At 39.9% G+C, this 17,582-nt stretch overlaps 1 protein-coding gene across 1 annotated transcript in view; it reads right to left on the bottom strand.

Moving 5' to 3' along the window:
• Positions 1-17,582, bottom strand: part of grin2da (glutamate receptor, ionotropic, N-methyl D-aspartate 2D, a) — a 148,784-nt gene that overhangs the window by 92,077 nt on the left and 39,125 nt on the right. The window contains exons 3-4 of the mRNA XM_053489590.1: positions 9,404-9,959; positions 283-549 (exon numbers count right to left, since the gene is read on the bottom strand). Coding sequence (XP_053345565.1) covers positions 283-549; positions 9,404-9,916 — 780 coding nt within the window. The 5' untranslated portion in view covers positions 9,917-9,959. The remainder of the gene's footprint in view (positions 1-282; positions 550-9,403; positions 9,960-17,582) is intronic.

The following is a 17,582-nucleotide window of genomic DNA, read 5'->3' as shown; positions in this document are numbered from 1 at the left end:
AAAACACCAAAAACAGGGGTCTTGTTAAAGGTCAATTGAGTTCTATAGCACATGCATCTCAAAGCAGACCGCTATAAAACATGTACCTTGAAGCAAAGTCCTGCTGAAATTCCATATAACATTGTTTTGCAGGGCATGACTAGTGCAAGCAGAAAATGGGTCAGGGTTTCAAGTTCATCCTCACTCATGACATTGCACTACGGTGAAACATTAAAGTGACCAATTTCCTGCTTGAAAAGGAACACAAGAAAGAGTAGCACCTCCTTATAATCTTTTCCTCACCTGCGCCTCGTTCTCTTTCAGCATCCTGCGGGTCCTTGCCCCTCCCGGATCATCAGTGAGGTTGAGCATCACCGTGCTCTTTCTCTCCCAGCCAATAAACGAGCCATCTGTGATGCCCTCCACCATGTCCAGGAAGTCTTCGTAGCCATGGTGGCGAGTAGTGACCACTGAGAAAGCTGTCCAGTCGAACTCCTCCAGAACCTCGAAGACGACCTCCAGCTGTAGTGCCGTGGAACATGAGAACTGAAGATAGACTGAGCCACTCTCCTGGAAATGCAGGAAAAACAGGGTGTTTAGTCATTTTTTTTTGTTTGTTTAGACCTTGATGCTCACTATTATATTTTAAGCATTTGGCAGAGACCCTTATCCGAAGCGACTAACTTTTTTTTTATCCCATTATACATCTGAGCATTTGAAGGTTAAGGGCCTTGCTCAAGGGTACAACAGCAGTAACTTGGTGGTCACAGGGCTTTGAACCTGGGACCTTTCGAACCCTAGTCCAATGCCTTAACCACTGAGCCACCCCTAACTGCCCTACATACTGTTTCCTCTCACGCACTGTATATGCATCCTATGTCCCGCACATTCCACGATAATCTGAGTGCGTTGCTTATAACTAATATACGATTGGTCAACCTTGACACTTGTGATGAAATTTCTGGTATCTACACTATATTGACAAAAATATTTGCTTGCCTGCCTTCACATGTATATGAATTTGAGAAACATCCAATTCTTAATTCATAAGGTTTAACATGATGCTGACCCACCCTTCAGCTTCAACTCTTCTGGGAAGGCTTTCGGAGTGTACCCTTCGGGAAGTTTTGACCATTCCTCCAAAGGAGCATTTGTGAGGTCAGACAATGATATTGGACGAGAAGGCCTGGCTCTACTGTAGGTGTTTTATCGGGTTGAGGTGCAGGCCAGTCAAGTTCTTCCACACCAAACTTGCTCATCCATGTCTTTATGGACCTTGCTGTGTGCACTGGTGCGCAGTCATGTTGGAACTGGTGCGGGGTTGTTTTCTCGGCCCCTTGGTTCCAGTAAAAGGAACTAGATCTTATTGCTTCAGCATACCAAGACATCTCGGACAATTTCATGTTCCCAACTTTGTGGGAACAGTTTGGGGACGGCCCCTTTCTGTTCCAATATTTAGGGAGTAGAACACCTGATCCTTAAAACCCGCCGGATAACTTGTCTGCAACTTTAAGAAGAGACGCTGTCTCATCTGTCTGTGGGAACTGTACAGACAATCATACACCAGCACCACTTGCACGTCACAGGAACTCGGCTGGGAGTTAATGCCACGTCCTCCTTACAGTCCTGACATCGCTTCTAGCCGTTTCATACAAACAGGCAGACTGATCAGGGCTTTGGCGTACTGAGAAAACGTTCTACCTTGATGCCGCTAGTGAAGTGCTGGGATAAGTGCATGAGTGTAGCAGAGGTTTATATAGAGAAACAAAGAGAGTTTTCACTCCCATAACTGTGTTCTGTTGTTCCACACAATCAAAAGTCCTAGATTGAATCGAACGCCTCTTGTATTTTGAATTCTGAAAGAAATTGTATTACGAATTATAGCGAATGCTGATTGTCAAAGCTGCTGTGTGAGTCATAGCTTGTGTTATACCTCAATACTGGCTCACATGTTCTCAACTTTACTGACTTTCAATCCTCCTTAGCTTTCCTCCTGCTATACCTCACAATGTGAGCATTCATTAAGGGAAAAAAAAACAGGTGTGATGTAAGCCTGCTTTTCTGCTCCACAAAAGCTTAGGATTCAGGTAGCATTATGTGACCTTGAAAGGTTCAGCTAGCAAACACTGGCTTCCATTTCATTCCGTTGCTTAGGAATTCGGCCATTTCACCATAAAGCAGATTTATTATGCTGGCACTGGGCTGTACGTATAACAGTGACAAACTGCAGCGCTACGCTTGACACTTGCTAATGGAAAACGCATACGTCATCTTCGGGTGTCCTGAGAATGCAGAACAGCACATTTTCATTCCTACTGGTGGCAAACCAGCGTTCAGCTCCTCGTCATGATCGCATATTTTCTTAATGTTGTTGTTAAAGCATGAGAATGTGAGCTCGGCAAAGATCATCATCATGCAGATGTTCCAGGAGAGGAACATCTGCATGATAAAACAACAACATTACAGCAAATCTGATTTGATTAGGAGACAAATAAAATCATCTGAAGATGTATTATTTGTGGGTTACATACTTCGTGGTATTGGGTTTATTACATACTGTAGCTTTTTATTATTATTAATAGTATTATTATTAATATTATTATTAATAGTATTATTATTATCACAGAATCATTCTGTTTGCTACAAGTTAACATAAGGATTTCATTTTTTTTTTTATATTTAAAAAAAAAAACATGTTACCCCTACTGGCAATATTGTTTTATTTTCACAGTTTCCTGTAAAATAGGAAAGAATTTCTCCCAAAATAATAATAAATAGACTCTCTTTTTTCATGGGCTACCAGTTATTTCAGATTCACAGTACCCATCTGCAATTCACAGATATTATCTTCAGCACCTGGCACCCCAACCAGGTCACGAGATAAATATCATTAAACTACCTCGATGTGCGCTGTTCATTTTTCCATCAGTGGTTCGCTCCAATAGCGTGACCTAAATACTGCTCCAAAATTCATCCGTGTTTCTGTACAGACACTAGAAATGTTCTTATTCACAGCACTGCCCCATACAGCCCATGAAAACCCCATGCTGCGCACAGAGCTTCAGATCTCGGATTTCTGTCTGGTTTTTTTTAATGATCTTTCTTCACTGGTATTAAAAGAAAAATCATCCTACAAATTCATACAGGAATACTAATGTAATGTCGTTTAAAAGGATCCTAGAAACACTCGAGGCGTCTAGTTTTAAAGTACATTCTGATAAAAAAAAAATGTCCAGAGAACTTTTTCAGATAGTTGTCCAATGTGACGAACCCAAAAATAAAGTTCAACTGATAGAATTGTATTTAAATCGCTTTAAAATTACTGATTTAGTTAATTTTTTTTTTACATTTATAATAGAGATATTATCAGCCAATGAGAAGATTTGGCTAGTTTTCAGTTTGGAAAACTAGCCAAGGCGGTGCTCTCTGAACTATTCACACATTTTCATTCTGTGTGCTAGGAGTAAATTATTTGCTAAGTCAGAATTTATAAAACTGATTGAAACGAACTTCCTTGACTGAGACTGTTTTGTATGTAAGGTGCTCCAGCACTCGTCTTTCATTTATAATTAAACAGTTTCTTCTTTTAAAAATTTAAAATGTATTTACTAAAAGATCCACAGACGTTATTGACCTTTTTTTTCGTCTAATTACGTAAATGCACATTTGTAGTAGATTTGTCAGAACTATTATTCATTTGCAGTAATTATGATATAATTCTGATGTTGATAAATCCTTAGACACATTTGAATTAACTCAGCAGGTTTATTCATTAATATAAATGGAATGTTGAAATTTTTTAAATACATTTTTAATCAAGCCTATGTGGCAAGGTGGCTTAGTAATCAGCATTATCGTCCTGCACCTCCAGGGTCCGGGTTCGATTCCTTTGGTCCGTGTGCATGGAGTTTTCATGTTCTCCCTGTGTTTGGTGGGTTTTCTCCGGGTTCTCCGGTTTCCTCTCACTGTCCAAAGACTAGGCTAATTGGTGTTTTCAAATTGGCAGTAGTGTGTAAATGGTGTGTGCCCTGTGATAGTTAGGCACCCCATTCAGGATGTGCCCTAAGTCTCCTGGGATAGGCTCCAGGCCCCCCTGCGACTCTGTAAACAGGATTAAGCCGTATATACACTTTGTCCATCTGTCAACAAGCTTTCATATCCCTTATTAAAATGTCTTAGGCTGAGCTGCAAGACATGAACGCACAGCTGTCTTCACTTCTTCATCAGAAGTGAATCTTCGTCCTTGCAGGGTTACTTTCAGGAGACCAAACAGGTGAAAGATGAATGATGGAGCGAGATCAGGACTATATGCTTTTACACTTTAAAACTAGGGTGTTGACTGTTTGGCCAAAAGTGTGTGGACGTGCATTGTCATGCAAGATCACAACGGCCTTGGATATCAGTCCTCAAAGGACCTTTCAAAGTTTAGGTTTCAGCTCTTCAATAAGCGTCTCACTGTAACCAGCACTGTCGATTATGGAACCTTCTTCCTGATAATGTTCCAATACTGGCCCTTAAGGATCCCAAGAAACTTTGGTGCATTGATGAATTTTCCAGCTGATAGTTGATTTTTGAACTGTTTCTTGGTCAGCACTTGAAACGTTTCCGTTCCATACGTTCCATGCTGTTTACTTTCAGGCTCATAGTGATGAATCCGTGTCTCATCTCAGAAGAGTTATGATACTCTTTAAGATACTTTCACCTTCATTGATCCAAATTTTGTTTGCTGATATCCGAACGCTTCTGTTTACGTTCTTCCATGAGTTGTTCCAGCACCAGGTACACCCTCAGACCGAACAAGCATAATGAAATTGCTGCATGCTGCTCTTCTTAAGTGCTAATCCTAAGTGTGGCGTTTATTTTGGCTCCAAATGCAGTAAACTGATGTAACACGTTCAACACCTACACAGCGGCGACTGGGGAGACAGTAGAATACAAAGCGCTGATAAGGCCAACAGAACAGTCTTAAAATAACCAGAGTGCGGATAATTTTTGACTAGTCTTCTTAGTAGTAGTAGTAGTACTAGTGGTTGGAACTGGGTTAAAAACCCTTTAACACATTATTAAACCCTGAAAGAATAGTGCTGTACCATAGCTACAGTATGTTTAGTTGTTCGTGAGACTTTAGTTTGCTAGGGGATATAAACATTGGACTTTGGAGCGATGGGAAAAGGTCATGTGACTAGATCTGATGAGTCCAGATTGACCCTATTCCAAAGTGATGGGTGCATCAGGGTAAGAACGGGAGCGCATGAAGCGATGCACTTCTGGAGGCAGTGTTATGATCTGGGGTTGCTTCAGATGCTCAGGTTTAGACTCGGCAACGTAACGCGGCAATAAAATGAAGTCAGCTGACGACCTGAATGTACTTAATAATCAAGTTATCACATCTATGGAGTTTATTTTCCCTGATGGCACGAGGCATATTCAGTCCTCACATTGTGAAAGTGTGGTTCTGGAAGCATGAGGGATCATTTTCGCACATGAACTGCCCACCACATTGGGTGTTGAACTGAATATTACTGTAGCTTTGTAATGTTTCCTTAACTAGTCTCATTTTTCTATCTTTTTTTTTCCCTTTTTGAACAGGAATCCCTACGTCCTATCCGTGGTGTATTCCTGCCTTGCATGCTTTGATCTTAAGAAAGATCCACCAGATTTACTACAACCCCAATAAAAAATGAATAAAAAAGTTGTCACTGAAGGTAAATAAATAAATAAACTTCCTAATGTGTATCTGTTGTAGCGCAGTATATACTGTAATGTACAGCACTGTGATATGTTCCAATCGTTCAAAATGTTCAAACGTTCGATATACTTGAATACTTTGATTTAAAGACAAAGGCCTGATGCATCGATCTTTAAAGTGTTAAAGTGTGACTTGAACAAAAGTGTGACTTCTTCCCACCACTTCACCATATTCACATCTGTTCTAGTATTCTGCTGGTATAACGCGGTAAGATCATAGCCACAAAAGCCTTTAAGTGCATCATGTAATTAATTACGGTCCTAATTAAACCAATTTAACAACTCCTCTACGCTTCATTTGGCAGTTTTATAAAAAGTCAAAGAGAAAACCCCAAGAGAGATGCCCCCCCCCGATCAAGCTTGAGTAACCTCCACATCTGCCGATTCACAAAAGCCTGCTCTGGTCTATTTATTAATGCCTAAATTGTAGTTAATGGTTAGTGTATGAGAGAAATGTATTGATTAAGAAGGAGAGATGAAAGAGAAAGATCAATGGAGCTGTAGTGGCATTTTATTAGACGACTTAGTCTGGCTGAAATCGTGAATATACTGTATTAAACAATCTAACTGACAAACTGGCACCGGGTCCAGTCTCGAAGATATTCAGAACCTCTTACAAACTTGGTCTTGCTCCTTGCAATTCACAGAGGTGGCCCTTGCACCTCCAGGGTCCGGGTCCAGGTCCGGGTTGGATTCCCATCTGTGTGCATATGCAGTTTCTATGCTTTCCCCGTGCTTGGGTGGGTTTCCTCCGGGTACTCCAGTTTCCACCCACAGTCCAAAGACATGCAGATTAGACTAACTGGCGTTCCCATTGCCCTTAGTGTGTGTGTGTGTGTGTGTGTGTGTAAGTCTCCTGGGATATGCAAGACACCCCCCCCCCCCAAAAAAAAAACGACAGTATCTACAATAGTGGCCAAAATTATTACGACAGCATATGCCATGCATTATAGTTCTCCTTGTGCACAGCACATGCCATGTGACAAATGAAATCCAAGCCTATCTGGCTGAAGAGTTTCGCTAATGAGAATCAGCTGGTTCAGTTAATGGATGGAACAAATACGCGGCAGGACTTTTAATTTCTGAAGCCGGGTTGTCAACATTTTTTGTCTGCACAAAAATAGCTAAATCTAGGAAATTCTCGAGTGAATTGTGAACTGCTGGGGCGAAATTACAGCACATGAGCTTCAGGAAGCAATCAAGCAGGCATGGATTGAGAGAGTGACACCAGAGTACTGCAGACGTCTTTTTGACTCTATGTGCAGCCGGATCCAGGAGGTTGTGAAAGATAATGAACTTCCAAATAAATATTGATTTTTGTAGTACATAAAATAACAAAACTGTATTTTTATCTTGATTGGCTTCTTTCTTTTTTTTTTTAAAGAATGCCATTAGAACACTGAATTTTACTTTTGCGTCAATACTCCTAATACCCCTGTATATATATATATATATATATATATATATATATATATATATATATATATTATTGACACAATACTGTTCTTGCAGGAACTATTTCGGATCAGCAGACCTTTGTGTTTAGTTATATAAGTACCTTATCCTATATGTGTTATTTTATAGGTTTGAAAAAAATCCAGTATTGTTCTAAAATGTAGAAAATAAATCCAAACCTTTGACTGGTACAGTACAGTACAGTATATGGTAGGAAAGGGAATCACAATTGCGATCCTATAAGTGTCACAATTTTATAAATATCCTGAATTGATATTAAGCAAAAACAAACACACACATGGACGTTAAGCGGAATAAAACTTGGATATACACTAGGACAGAAAGTTTCATCACATTCAAGAGCTTATGCTTATCTTCCAAGAATTTGTTAAGCAATATATAATAATAGCGTCAGTAAAAAGTGTACAGAAATTAGCTTTCTATAGCTTTAATATAATCAGTGATATTGATATTGATATTAATTCAGGTTGAAGCTCACGTATTACGTACGTGTCTGTCTGTCTTTCTGTACGGCAGAAATCTCTGTCTAACTTATTAATACGAAGAAATCAGATTCTGTAAGGTTGAGTATCTTACACCTTATTTACTCTAAGTTGTACTTCGTTCATCGTCAGCCGAATACACTCCCTGTTAAGTAATCGGAGAGAAAGAATCCCAGATGAGAAAGATTCAATTTTGCCTTAAAATGACTCCAGCTCGTTAAAATTCACTTATACCACTTCAGCAGTGAAAATACACTACATATTAACTATCTGTAATGTATCTATATCTATAATATAAACTATCTGACCATTTTGATTCACACATTCAAATTCCATACAAACGTAAATAATTCTTTTGATTGTGTAAAGCTGCTTTACGCAATTGTTAAAAGCGCTATACAAATAAAATTGAATTGAATTGAAAATATGAACTAATTCCAGTAAATATTCTATTTAGTTTAGCTTTCCTAATTAATATCTATTGGTGCAGATGTTTGTTTACATTGAGCAAGTAGCTTATTAGCAGCTTATCATAAAGGAGATCATTAAATCCGCCACATAAACTGTTCATAACATCAACATCTTAATTTCATTTATGGTGCAGGTTAAACTTCAGGCAGATTAAAGTTTAATTAAATTCTATCCAGCGGTCGATTTGCGACGTATCCATGATTCCTTTGACGCATGCTAAAATTAGCGGTTTATAATCTGGCACAAAACTGCTCCCCTCTACTCGACATTTTGATTTCATTTATGGCGCTAGGTTCCGTTTTCATACAGTGTACGTTCCATTTCATGAGCCAGCCATGATCACTGTGTATTAAGGATTGTACCGGCTTGTACTGTAGGTGCATTACGGTCATTTATGTGCCATGAAAAAGTCAGTTATCATGAAAAACGCATAAACAAGCATGAAGAAGTTAAAGCAAAACTTTTTCAAGTTATTGAAAAAAAAAAAAAACATTGACTCCCATAACATGGATTTATATTCCTGGCCACGCTAGTGTAGTGCAACCGAATTTCAGATGTACACACATGAAACCAAGGAGGATTATGGTCGATAATAGATTTATTCTCATTTGAAGTTATGGAAGTGAACACTGATACGAGAGCTCAAAATTTGCCTGTTTTGACTCTCCCTTCTTTGTCGGAGCTGTTTACATGCACCCCTGTGCAACTTCAGTCATTAACAACCGTTCAGGGAATCCTCAGCGGGCTTGTGTTGGCTCTGGCGAGCAACACACCTTTAAACGACCTAAAAGCTAATTGATTGAACGCGTGCTGCAGAAGGTCACATGTGCGCTCCCCGAGGCAAGCCTGTCTAAGAGGCAGCTCTGCTCTTCTGCTCCTCTGCTGACAGGTTCCATCCCTTGGGGTTGTGCTAAGGAGATTTCAGCCGGGTTTTTAATTGAATGTGGTCTTTAAGGACAAGTGCGCGTCCCCACTAGTCTTAGGTTTTCCGAGTTTCGCTGATTTTTGTTTTGCTTTTTCTTTCCTGTGAGATGCACACCATAATTCAATGAGCCCTCCAGTGAAGTGACAAGGTGAATAATGCTATGACGAGAAATCGTGGTTCAGAGCACCGTGTCAGTGAAATATTATCAGTGATTAATCAAGAAATGGGAATGAAAAATAATGTACTTCATTAAAATCAGGGGAAATGTATTATTTTAGGATAAATCATGAGAAATATTTGTTATCCATGACTAAAAGCTTACCTGTGGCTCTCTGCCCAGCCCGGCTCCACCTCCCACGGCCATGATAGGCACGCCGGTTTGTGCTGAAACAAACTCGAGCACGGGTGCCAACGGGGCACGTTCGGGCGGCGGCGGCTTCTCCTGCTCGAACACGAGGCCTTGCAGTGGTGTGCTGGCCAGCAGCTCGCACAGCTGCAGTAGCAAACTCCCGGGACTGCTCTCGTTCACTGCCAACCAGATGACATTGGCCGGGCCCCACGGCGTCATCACGCTCTCACCCACCTGCCCCGACCAGCCTGTGCCCACTCCTGTTCCTGTGCCTGCACTTGCCGCCAAGGTGCCCCCTACCCCTACACTCGTCTCCGGGAGGTGGGAGGAGCCCGAGTGGACCACGGCAATGTTGACTCCGCCCGAAGCCCCGCCCGAGTCCCTCTCTCGCTCCCGGGGGCGGAGCAGTAGCGGCGGGGACGACCAGGCCGGCCCGCTGCACGCCAGCACGGCCAATAGGAATGGGATCGAAGGCTGCACCACCATGATGTGGCGTAGTGGAGGGTGAGGACTGGTTCAGGTAGACAACCTTGACAAAGAAGAAAAAAAAACAAGAATTGTACATTTAGTCAAAATAAACGTGTGAAGTGGGAGTGGAGATTCTCTCTCAGCAGCAGTGCATTTCTTTTAAGTGACAAATTGTAAAACCAATGGGGTACAATTAGCATCTGAACAACTGGTTTAATGAATGCAAGAGGCAGCTGGAGGCTGTGCCCAGTGTGTGTGTTTAAAATTACTGCAGGCCTTAAAGCATGAGTGATGAGCTATGACAGAGTGAGAGTAAAAGAGATCTAATCAACACACATAATAATTCAGACGTTAGTGAACCTTTGAGCGTGACACGTCTCTTTGTGTCCCTACTGTTTACTGGACATGTATGCAATTACTTTCCTCCCATATCTGACTAATGTACTGCTTCAAGTATTATTTGGATTAATATTCTTATTGGCAAATATTGAAAGTCAGAATGGCTATGTAGGTGTTTTCAGGTTCGAAACATATTAATGAAGCATGACTCTGTCAAACACGGAGGCTAATGACTATCAGTTAGGAGCTCTAATATACTACTTGACCTTGAGAGGGCTTTTCCGCACTCCTGGATTGGATCCCGAATTGAAGTTTAATGCGGTGACAAAACACAAGGACGAAAAAACATTCGTCTGTTGTGGAAGTTTGAAAATCATAAAAAAAAAACAAAAAAAACACAGTTGCATTTCTTAAATTAATCAAAGTCAGAAAGTAAGGATTTCTAGGTTGGTCGTGCCACTTCGTACTTAATCGTTGGGTCCAAATATATAGAAAACGTCTCGTTACACAGGTTTGATGCTTGGAAAAAAATTGTTACATGCAAGTTTGCAAAAATGCAAAAAAAAAAAAAAGTCAACCCTGTGCACTAGATACTATATCCACAGCTAAACCCATGAATAAAACAGTTCAAGCAAACTCAACTCAGAAATAACTTTCTTTTAAAACTTTAGATTATCAAATAGCACGCTCTATTAGATCTACTAGTTTCTTTCAGATGTATAAGAGAAACTATAAGATATAATAAGAAACAGCGTTTTAATAGATACTATGTTGCGTTCGGCAACATGGCGACATTTATTACAGAAGTAATAAACCTCTCTCTCAGAAGGGGGTATAGTCGAGATTCTTATGCTCAGGTCACTCATGCATGTTCTAATCTAAATTGCTTTTCGTTCCTGTAATTGCCGATTGTTGACCATGATAACTCCTCTGGACTTGGTCTCCCTTTTCTGGGACACTCTTAACAAGAGCCAGTTCATCATAGCATTTAACAACTGCAATTGAAGCAATGACGGAGTTAAAAAATAACGATAGGCTGTCATTTACGTAAGTGTGGCTTAGTGTTTAGCACAGTCTTACAACTTCAGGGTCTGGTCTCTGTGTGCATGGAGTTTGCATATTCTCCCCTTCGTTTGGTGGGTTTCCTCCGGGTACTTCGGTTTCCTTCCACAGTCTTAAGACATGCAGATTAGTTTAGGTTATGTTCCCAAATTGCCTGTAGTGTGTGTGTGTGTGTGTGTCCTGTGATAGATTGGCACCCTGTCCAGGGTGTACCCTGCCTCGTACCCTAAGTCTCCTGGGTTAGGCTTCAGGCCCTGTAGTCAGGATAAAGCAGTGATGATGAGTGAGTGAGTGAGTGAGTGAGTGAGTGTGTCATTTAATAGTTTAGATTTGTTTATTATTGTTCTACAAGGACATCTCAAGCAATATCAAAAGTAATCACCATTACACCCTAGCACTGTTTCATGGTTTACCCCATCAATATAAACGAGTCTGTTAACACACACACAGAAAATCAAATTGTCCTTCTGCATCTGTATAGTACATCCCAAACTAATTAAGCAAATAGATAGATAGATAGATAGATAGATAGATAGATAGATAGATAGATAGATAGATAGATAGATAGATAGAAAAACAGGATGAGTGTCTACACTAATTGCCCCTAGGTAAATGCAAAGGTCAGCCAACCAGCTCAAGCTGTACTTCTGGCTCGTACCCAACGCTGCCGTAATAGGCTCCGGAGTCATTGTGACTCCTATCATTCGATCAATCAGTCGATGAAAGATACGCGGAGCAGTACAGCTCAATTGGCGAGTGAAACACTAGCAACTCCATGAATCATTTTCAGGTCGCTCTGTGCACCAGCTGCCACTCCTACTGCGGCGTAAAGGACCATGGAGTGTGCCAGGAAAACGGGGTTTGATCTATGGTGATATAACGGCGAACACATTGAGGTCTTCTCTCTTCTATGCAACGAGACTCATAAGCCATTACACCAAATGCGCCACTCATCACAGCAAGAAAAGGCCGTCCATACACCAGCTATCATATTCGCACTTACCCTAAGATGCAAGTCATTACATGGGAACAGGTGCTGAATAAAAACGACCATCTGAGACAAGATGATATCAAACGTTTGGCATATGGGTGATAATCAGAATGTATACCATGTAAAGGATGCTGAATCTTAAATGCAAACGTTCAGAGCTGTATTGTGCACTAACCCGAGACTCAGATAGAAACACCCTAATGTTGTATAACATCATATGTTTGTAATTAATTTGTGACCACATCGGACCGTAATTTGTGACCACACAACGCTTGTGAATGGATCTTGGATGTTGAGTGGCACACACCTGTGTATCCTTGGCATGCTCATACTGCTTAATGGTAAATTGCATTTAACTGTTTGAGGACTTATTTGTGTCGCTCTTTGCTTGATAAAGCAATATCTGTGAATCTACTACCATTGGAAGCAGGAGAGGTAGGGTTGGTAAGTAAGGATGCTTCCAAGAGCTCTTGAGTGACATATGACCTTTAAAAAGGCTATGGCAACTAAAACAGGTTGGATTTGTCAAGGTTGTCGACCCAATATTTTAAGGGGACCCAGAATCCCTACTGGTGCCTCTGGCTAAAGTCAAGAAATCGACTTTGTTGCCTCTAACCCCTAGTAGTAAGTATGGGGATTTGAAGTCACTGTGGTGGAGTTATTCGTTCAAATGTTATCTCAATGTCATTGATCTAATCTTTTTCCATTTTGATTGAAGTATACCAATCAATCATAACATCAACACCACCGCCAGATGACCTGAACAACACTGATCAACTATACACTATAGCAAACTGGTGACAGGATCATGGGCACCAACAACTCATTCATGCCTGCCGGAACCAAAGGACAACCCATCTAGTTTGATCCCAGGAAAAAAAAGACAATGCAATAACATAGTACAGCTTTCCTAAAAGAAAGGTATCGGTATATCCAAGTCTGGCATGTATGGGGGCTTAGCAGGCAAAGAGTCACCAACCCTGCCACCAAATTCCTCAGATCCCATTCCAATCAAGCACCCATAGGATGTGCTAGACACATAAGTCCAATCCACGGAGGTCCCACCCTACAACCCAAAGGATCAGCTTCCAGCATCCTGGTTCCAGACACCTCAGCACACCCCCAGAGTCCCACCAGAGCCTCTCTCCAAGTGGGGCAGAGATCCCCCATTGGCACAAGGGGAACCCAAAACCTAGGTGGTTTAAATGTTGTTTTAGCTTCCAAAAACAACTGACTTTACACATGTACTGCTACTTTAATAGAAATTCCTCTGCCTCTGCTACCTTTGACAAGTAATTATCCTATCATGTTTTTTCAATCTGCCCACTTTAGCTTCAGGTTCCTGTTCTTGACCCACAGCAGGGTAACCCAATAAGGGGTTCTGTTGTTGTAGTTGACGTGCTGTGCATTCTGAGATCCTTTGCTGCTAGGTCTTAAATACAAACAATGTAGTCTACTAATAATACTCAAGATCACTAAGAGTTTTAAGGGCAATTAATTAAATAAAATCACTCATTCACACATTTCTTCACCGGCTGGAAACGGATTTTTTCCGGATTGGCACCTTATAGAGGGTGCCAATCCATCACACTAACACAATTTTTTGAAAATTTGGAAATGGCAATTAACGTTTCTAGCATGACTTTTGACCTTGGAAAAAAAAAACAGTAGGAAACCTACCAAGTATGGGGGGGACAAAAGCAAACTCCATGCACAACCAGCGCTAACTGGTTGAGCGCTAACCATTACACCACCATGCAACCTAATTTAAAACCACAATTAAGTAAAAAAAATTATCATCATCTTCTTCATCATCATTATCATCACTATTATCAAATGCATGAAATTGAAATAAATTAATAAGAGAAAGCAGTAAAAGCTAAAAAAACTAAAGAGAGGGGAAAAAAGGGGCAAACAGATCGCCCAAACCCAGGTTGAGTGACAATAAAATCCATAGCCTCGAGGCAAGAAGAGAAAAGGTCCAATCTACTTTTCCTTTAAGCCAGGACTGGGCAAGTGACAGGAGAGACTGATTAGCTGACCTGAGGTCACTGGGAGTAGTATGGTGTTGGAGAAGGTCAGAATGCTGAATTATATATCATTAGCGGATTTTCTGTAGCTGAATTTATCACCCTGGTGTATCGCTCTCCTATTCTTTGATGAAATAACAAAAAAGGATAGCTTCTTTTTTTTTTCCCCCTAACCTTTTCAACATGATTTTATTTTAAAACTAATTTCTTTCATGGCCTGGGACTGTCCCCGTCCGCAAGCCGTATGTTTGACACCGCTGTTGTAATATCGGTATTACAGATGCAAATTTAATCACCACTTCAGTTTAACGGCTATTGAAATATTCCATTTGTCTGGCATATGGGCTTCATGAGGACCTGCAGTTCTAACGGAATGGGATTACAATAGGTTTGAATGCAAAGGGAGTACCAGCATTTGAAAGTATCCCTACAGTAGGAACACTGGGAGATGACACTTCATTAAAGATTTTATATTATTTGATGAATGTGCTTATTATAAAAGGCAAAAAAAAAAATCTCACACGTTCTATAAATAGTCTCTCTCTCTCTCTCTCTCTCTCTTTCTCTCTCTCTCTCTCTCTCTCACACACACACACACACACACACACACGCACAGACATGCACAACACTCTAGTTCCATACTTATGATTGGTTTGTTAAGTTGAAATGATTAAATCTCATGTTTGTGAATGATGTAGTGGAAGAGTGAGATGTGTCACCGAGTATCCAAAAAAACTTCTTTTACCATCAGCTTGCCAGGTTTCATTCTCACTGCAGCACCGTGGCTTCACCCTGCGGTACATGTCCTGACGTATGATGGTTCAGTGAGTGCATGTAAAAAATTGCTAGTGCTGGTGTGTTTATAGTTTCTCAAATGTAAAGGCAGAAAATGCAACGACAGCTGCCATAAAAAGAATAATAAGGGCGTACCGATGGTTGCACGTGCAGCATTGTTAATACGGAAGTGTGTCGACGGAAAAGGCTTCGGATATCAAACTGTGGATTTGGGTTTTCTAATATGTCATGAAATGTAGAACCAAAATTATCATTACTTTAAAACGCATACATTTTACTTCTACTGGACTACAGTGGTACCTCGACACATGACTTTGTACAACACATTTTGAAATTTGTATTGCGAAACACCTTTTCCCATAGGAAATAATGTAAATGCAAATAATCTGTACCAATATTAAAAAATTTTGCATATATACAGTAAACCATAAAACATTTTAAAAAGACATTTAAATTAAGTAAAATATGAAATAAATACACATTAAACTTCACTTGACCTTAATTTATGATTTCTCTTGGCACCAACTGCTTTAAAAACCGCTACTGAAAGTGGCGCAGTTTTCTTCTTCCTGTTGTGCTTGCTAACATTCTTGGAAACCGTGGTTCTATGTCTTTACTTAATCTTGCAAAACAAGTTTTGATCAGCTCCTGGATGTACGTGCAATCAGAATTATGCAAAACCAACTCAATTCTAAAAATCATATTGCCTAGCGTAAAAAAAGTGCGGGAAAAAGTGATACACGGTATATCTATACATATAATAAAACTGTAAAGTTGGTGTGTCCATACATCGAAGATATTTGCAAAAAAAAAAATTTGGCAGGACGTAAAATGAGTACTAGAACATATCAAGATGTTTTCTGGAATGTTTGTTTGTGCACACGTTACGTAAAAACTACCTAAGCAATTTTACTGGGGTTGTCATGTGTGTATTTGGCTGTGCTTAAGGTCACATGTAGGTTTTGTTTCATCACAATCGGTCTTTGGGATGAGAAGATATGCTACTTTGAAATTTAAATGGAAAACGGCCTTATATCATTAAAAAAATCATTCATTCTTCTCAAAATTCAACAGATTGCACTGTACATTTTTTAACACACGCTAATGTGTGGAATTGAAATCTACTTAATAAACGTGATCTTACACCTTCATTCCGCGGTTACATGTAAAAAAATTTAGTTAATTCTAAAATTTAACAGAACACTTTTTAAAACACGCTTATGTAAGTCGCGGGCACATCTAGTTCTTTATAAAACACCTATTTCAAATTTACATTCAGGTTTTTTTTTTTTTTTTGTCATACACACAACCATATGCAGTATGCAGTGAAACACTTTTATGACTGTCCCTGACCTAAAATTAAAAAAAAATACACTATAAAAGAAAAATTACATTGTAAAAATACAATTAAACTTAAGATAGATTTTTGCAATGAAATAAAAATAAATTGAAAAATAAAATTTAAAATCGAAATTTACTGAACTTACAATTGTTTAATAAACTTTTCCAATACTTTTTAATAAATGAATCAATCGTTTTTTTTTATTCATTCCCTCTTCTAAGATTATTTTTGTTCTGCTGTTATTTTCATATTCTTTCCTCATCTTTTGTCCCTTAAGAGGCTCAGAACATTAGTCTGTGTGCATGCTTAGCTTCTTCAGAGTGCTGCCGGCCATCAGATTTCTGATCGATGAGGCTGTATAAACCACTGTAATAGATAATAGATTAGATCGTTCTGACAGGACTGTAGCCCGACCTGAACACCGCTCTGCAAAATAAACGATAACTCCTCAAGCGAAAACATATTAGATCAAGTGAACATCACCTATTTATTAATATATGATTATAAAAAATGAATATAAACTTGTTTTCTAGACTTAAACTCACTGGCCATCTTGTTTGGTACATCTTACTAGTACCAAGTTGGGCCACGTTCGTCTTCAGAGCTGCTTTAACTCTCTATGGCATAGATTCCACAAGATTTTGGTCCATATTGAGATAAAAGCGTCAGGCAGTTGCTGCAGGTGAGTCGGCTGTATGTCCATGATGTGAATCTTCTGTTCAACTTCTACTTTTAAGCATTTTACATCTCATTACATATCCGAGCAGTTAAGGGCCTTGCTCAAGGGCCCAACAGGGATCTTGCGAATGCCTTAACCACTAAGCAAACCGCTGTCCCTGCATCCCTACTGTACATTCCAAAGATGCTCTACTGGATTGAGATCTGGTGACTGTTGAGGGCCGATTGAGTCCAGTGAACTCGTTGAAACCAGTTGAGATGAGTTTTGAGCTTTATGGAAACAATTAAGTGGACATGGATACAACAATACGCTGTGGCATTTAAACAATGCTCTACTGGTACTAAGGAGCCCATAGTGTGCCACGAAAATATCCCCACATCAAACACCACCACCTAAACCAATTCAAGCCTGAGTGGATCCATGCTTTTGTGTTGTTTACGCCAAAT

Source organism: Clarias gariepinus, chromosome 28 (genome assembly GCF_024256425.1).
Source record: "Clarias gariepinus isolate MV-2021 ecotype Netherlands chromosome 28, CGAR_prim_01v2, whole genome shotgun sequence".
NCBI classification, from domain to species: Eukaryota; Metazoa; Chordata; class Actinopteri; order Siluriformes; family Clariidae; genus Clarias; species Clarias gariepinus.
This window is presented reverse-complemented; position numbering and strand designations above follow the sequence as displayed.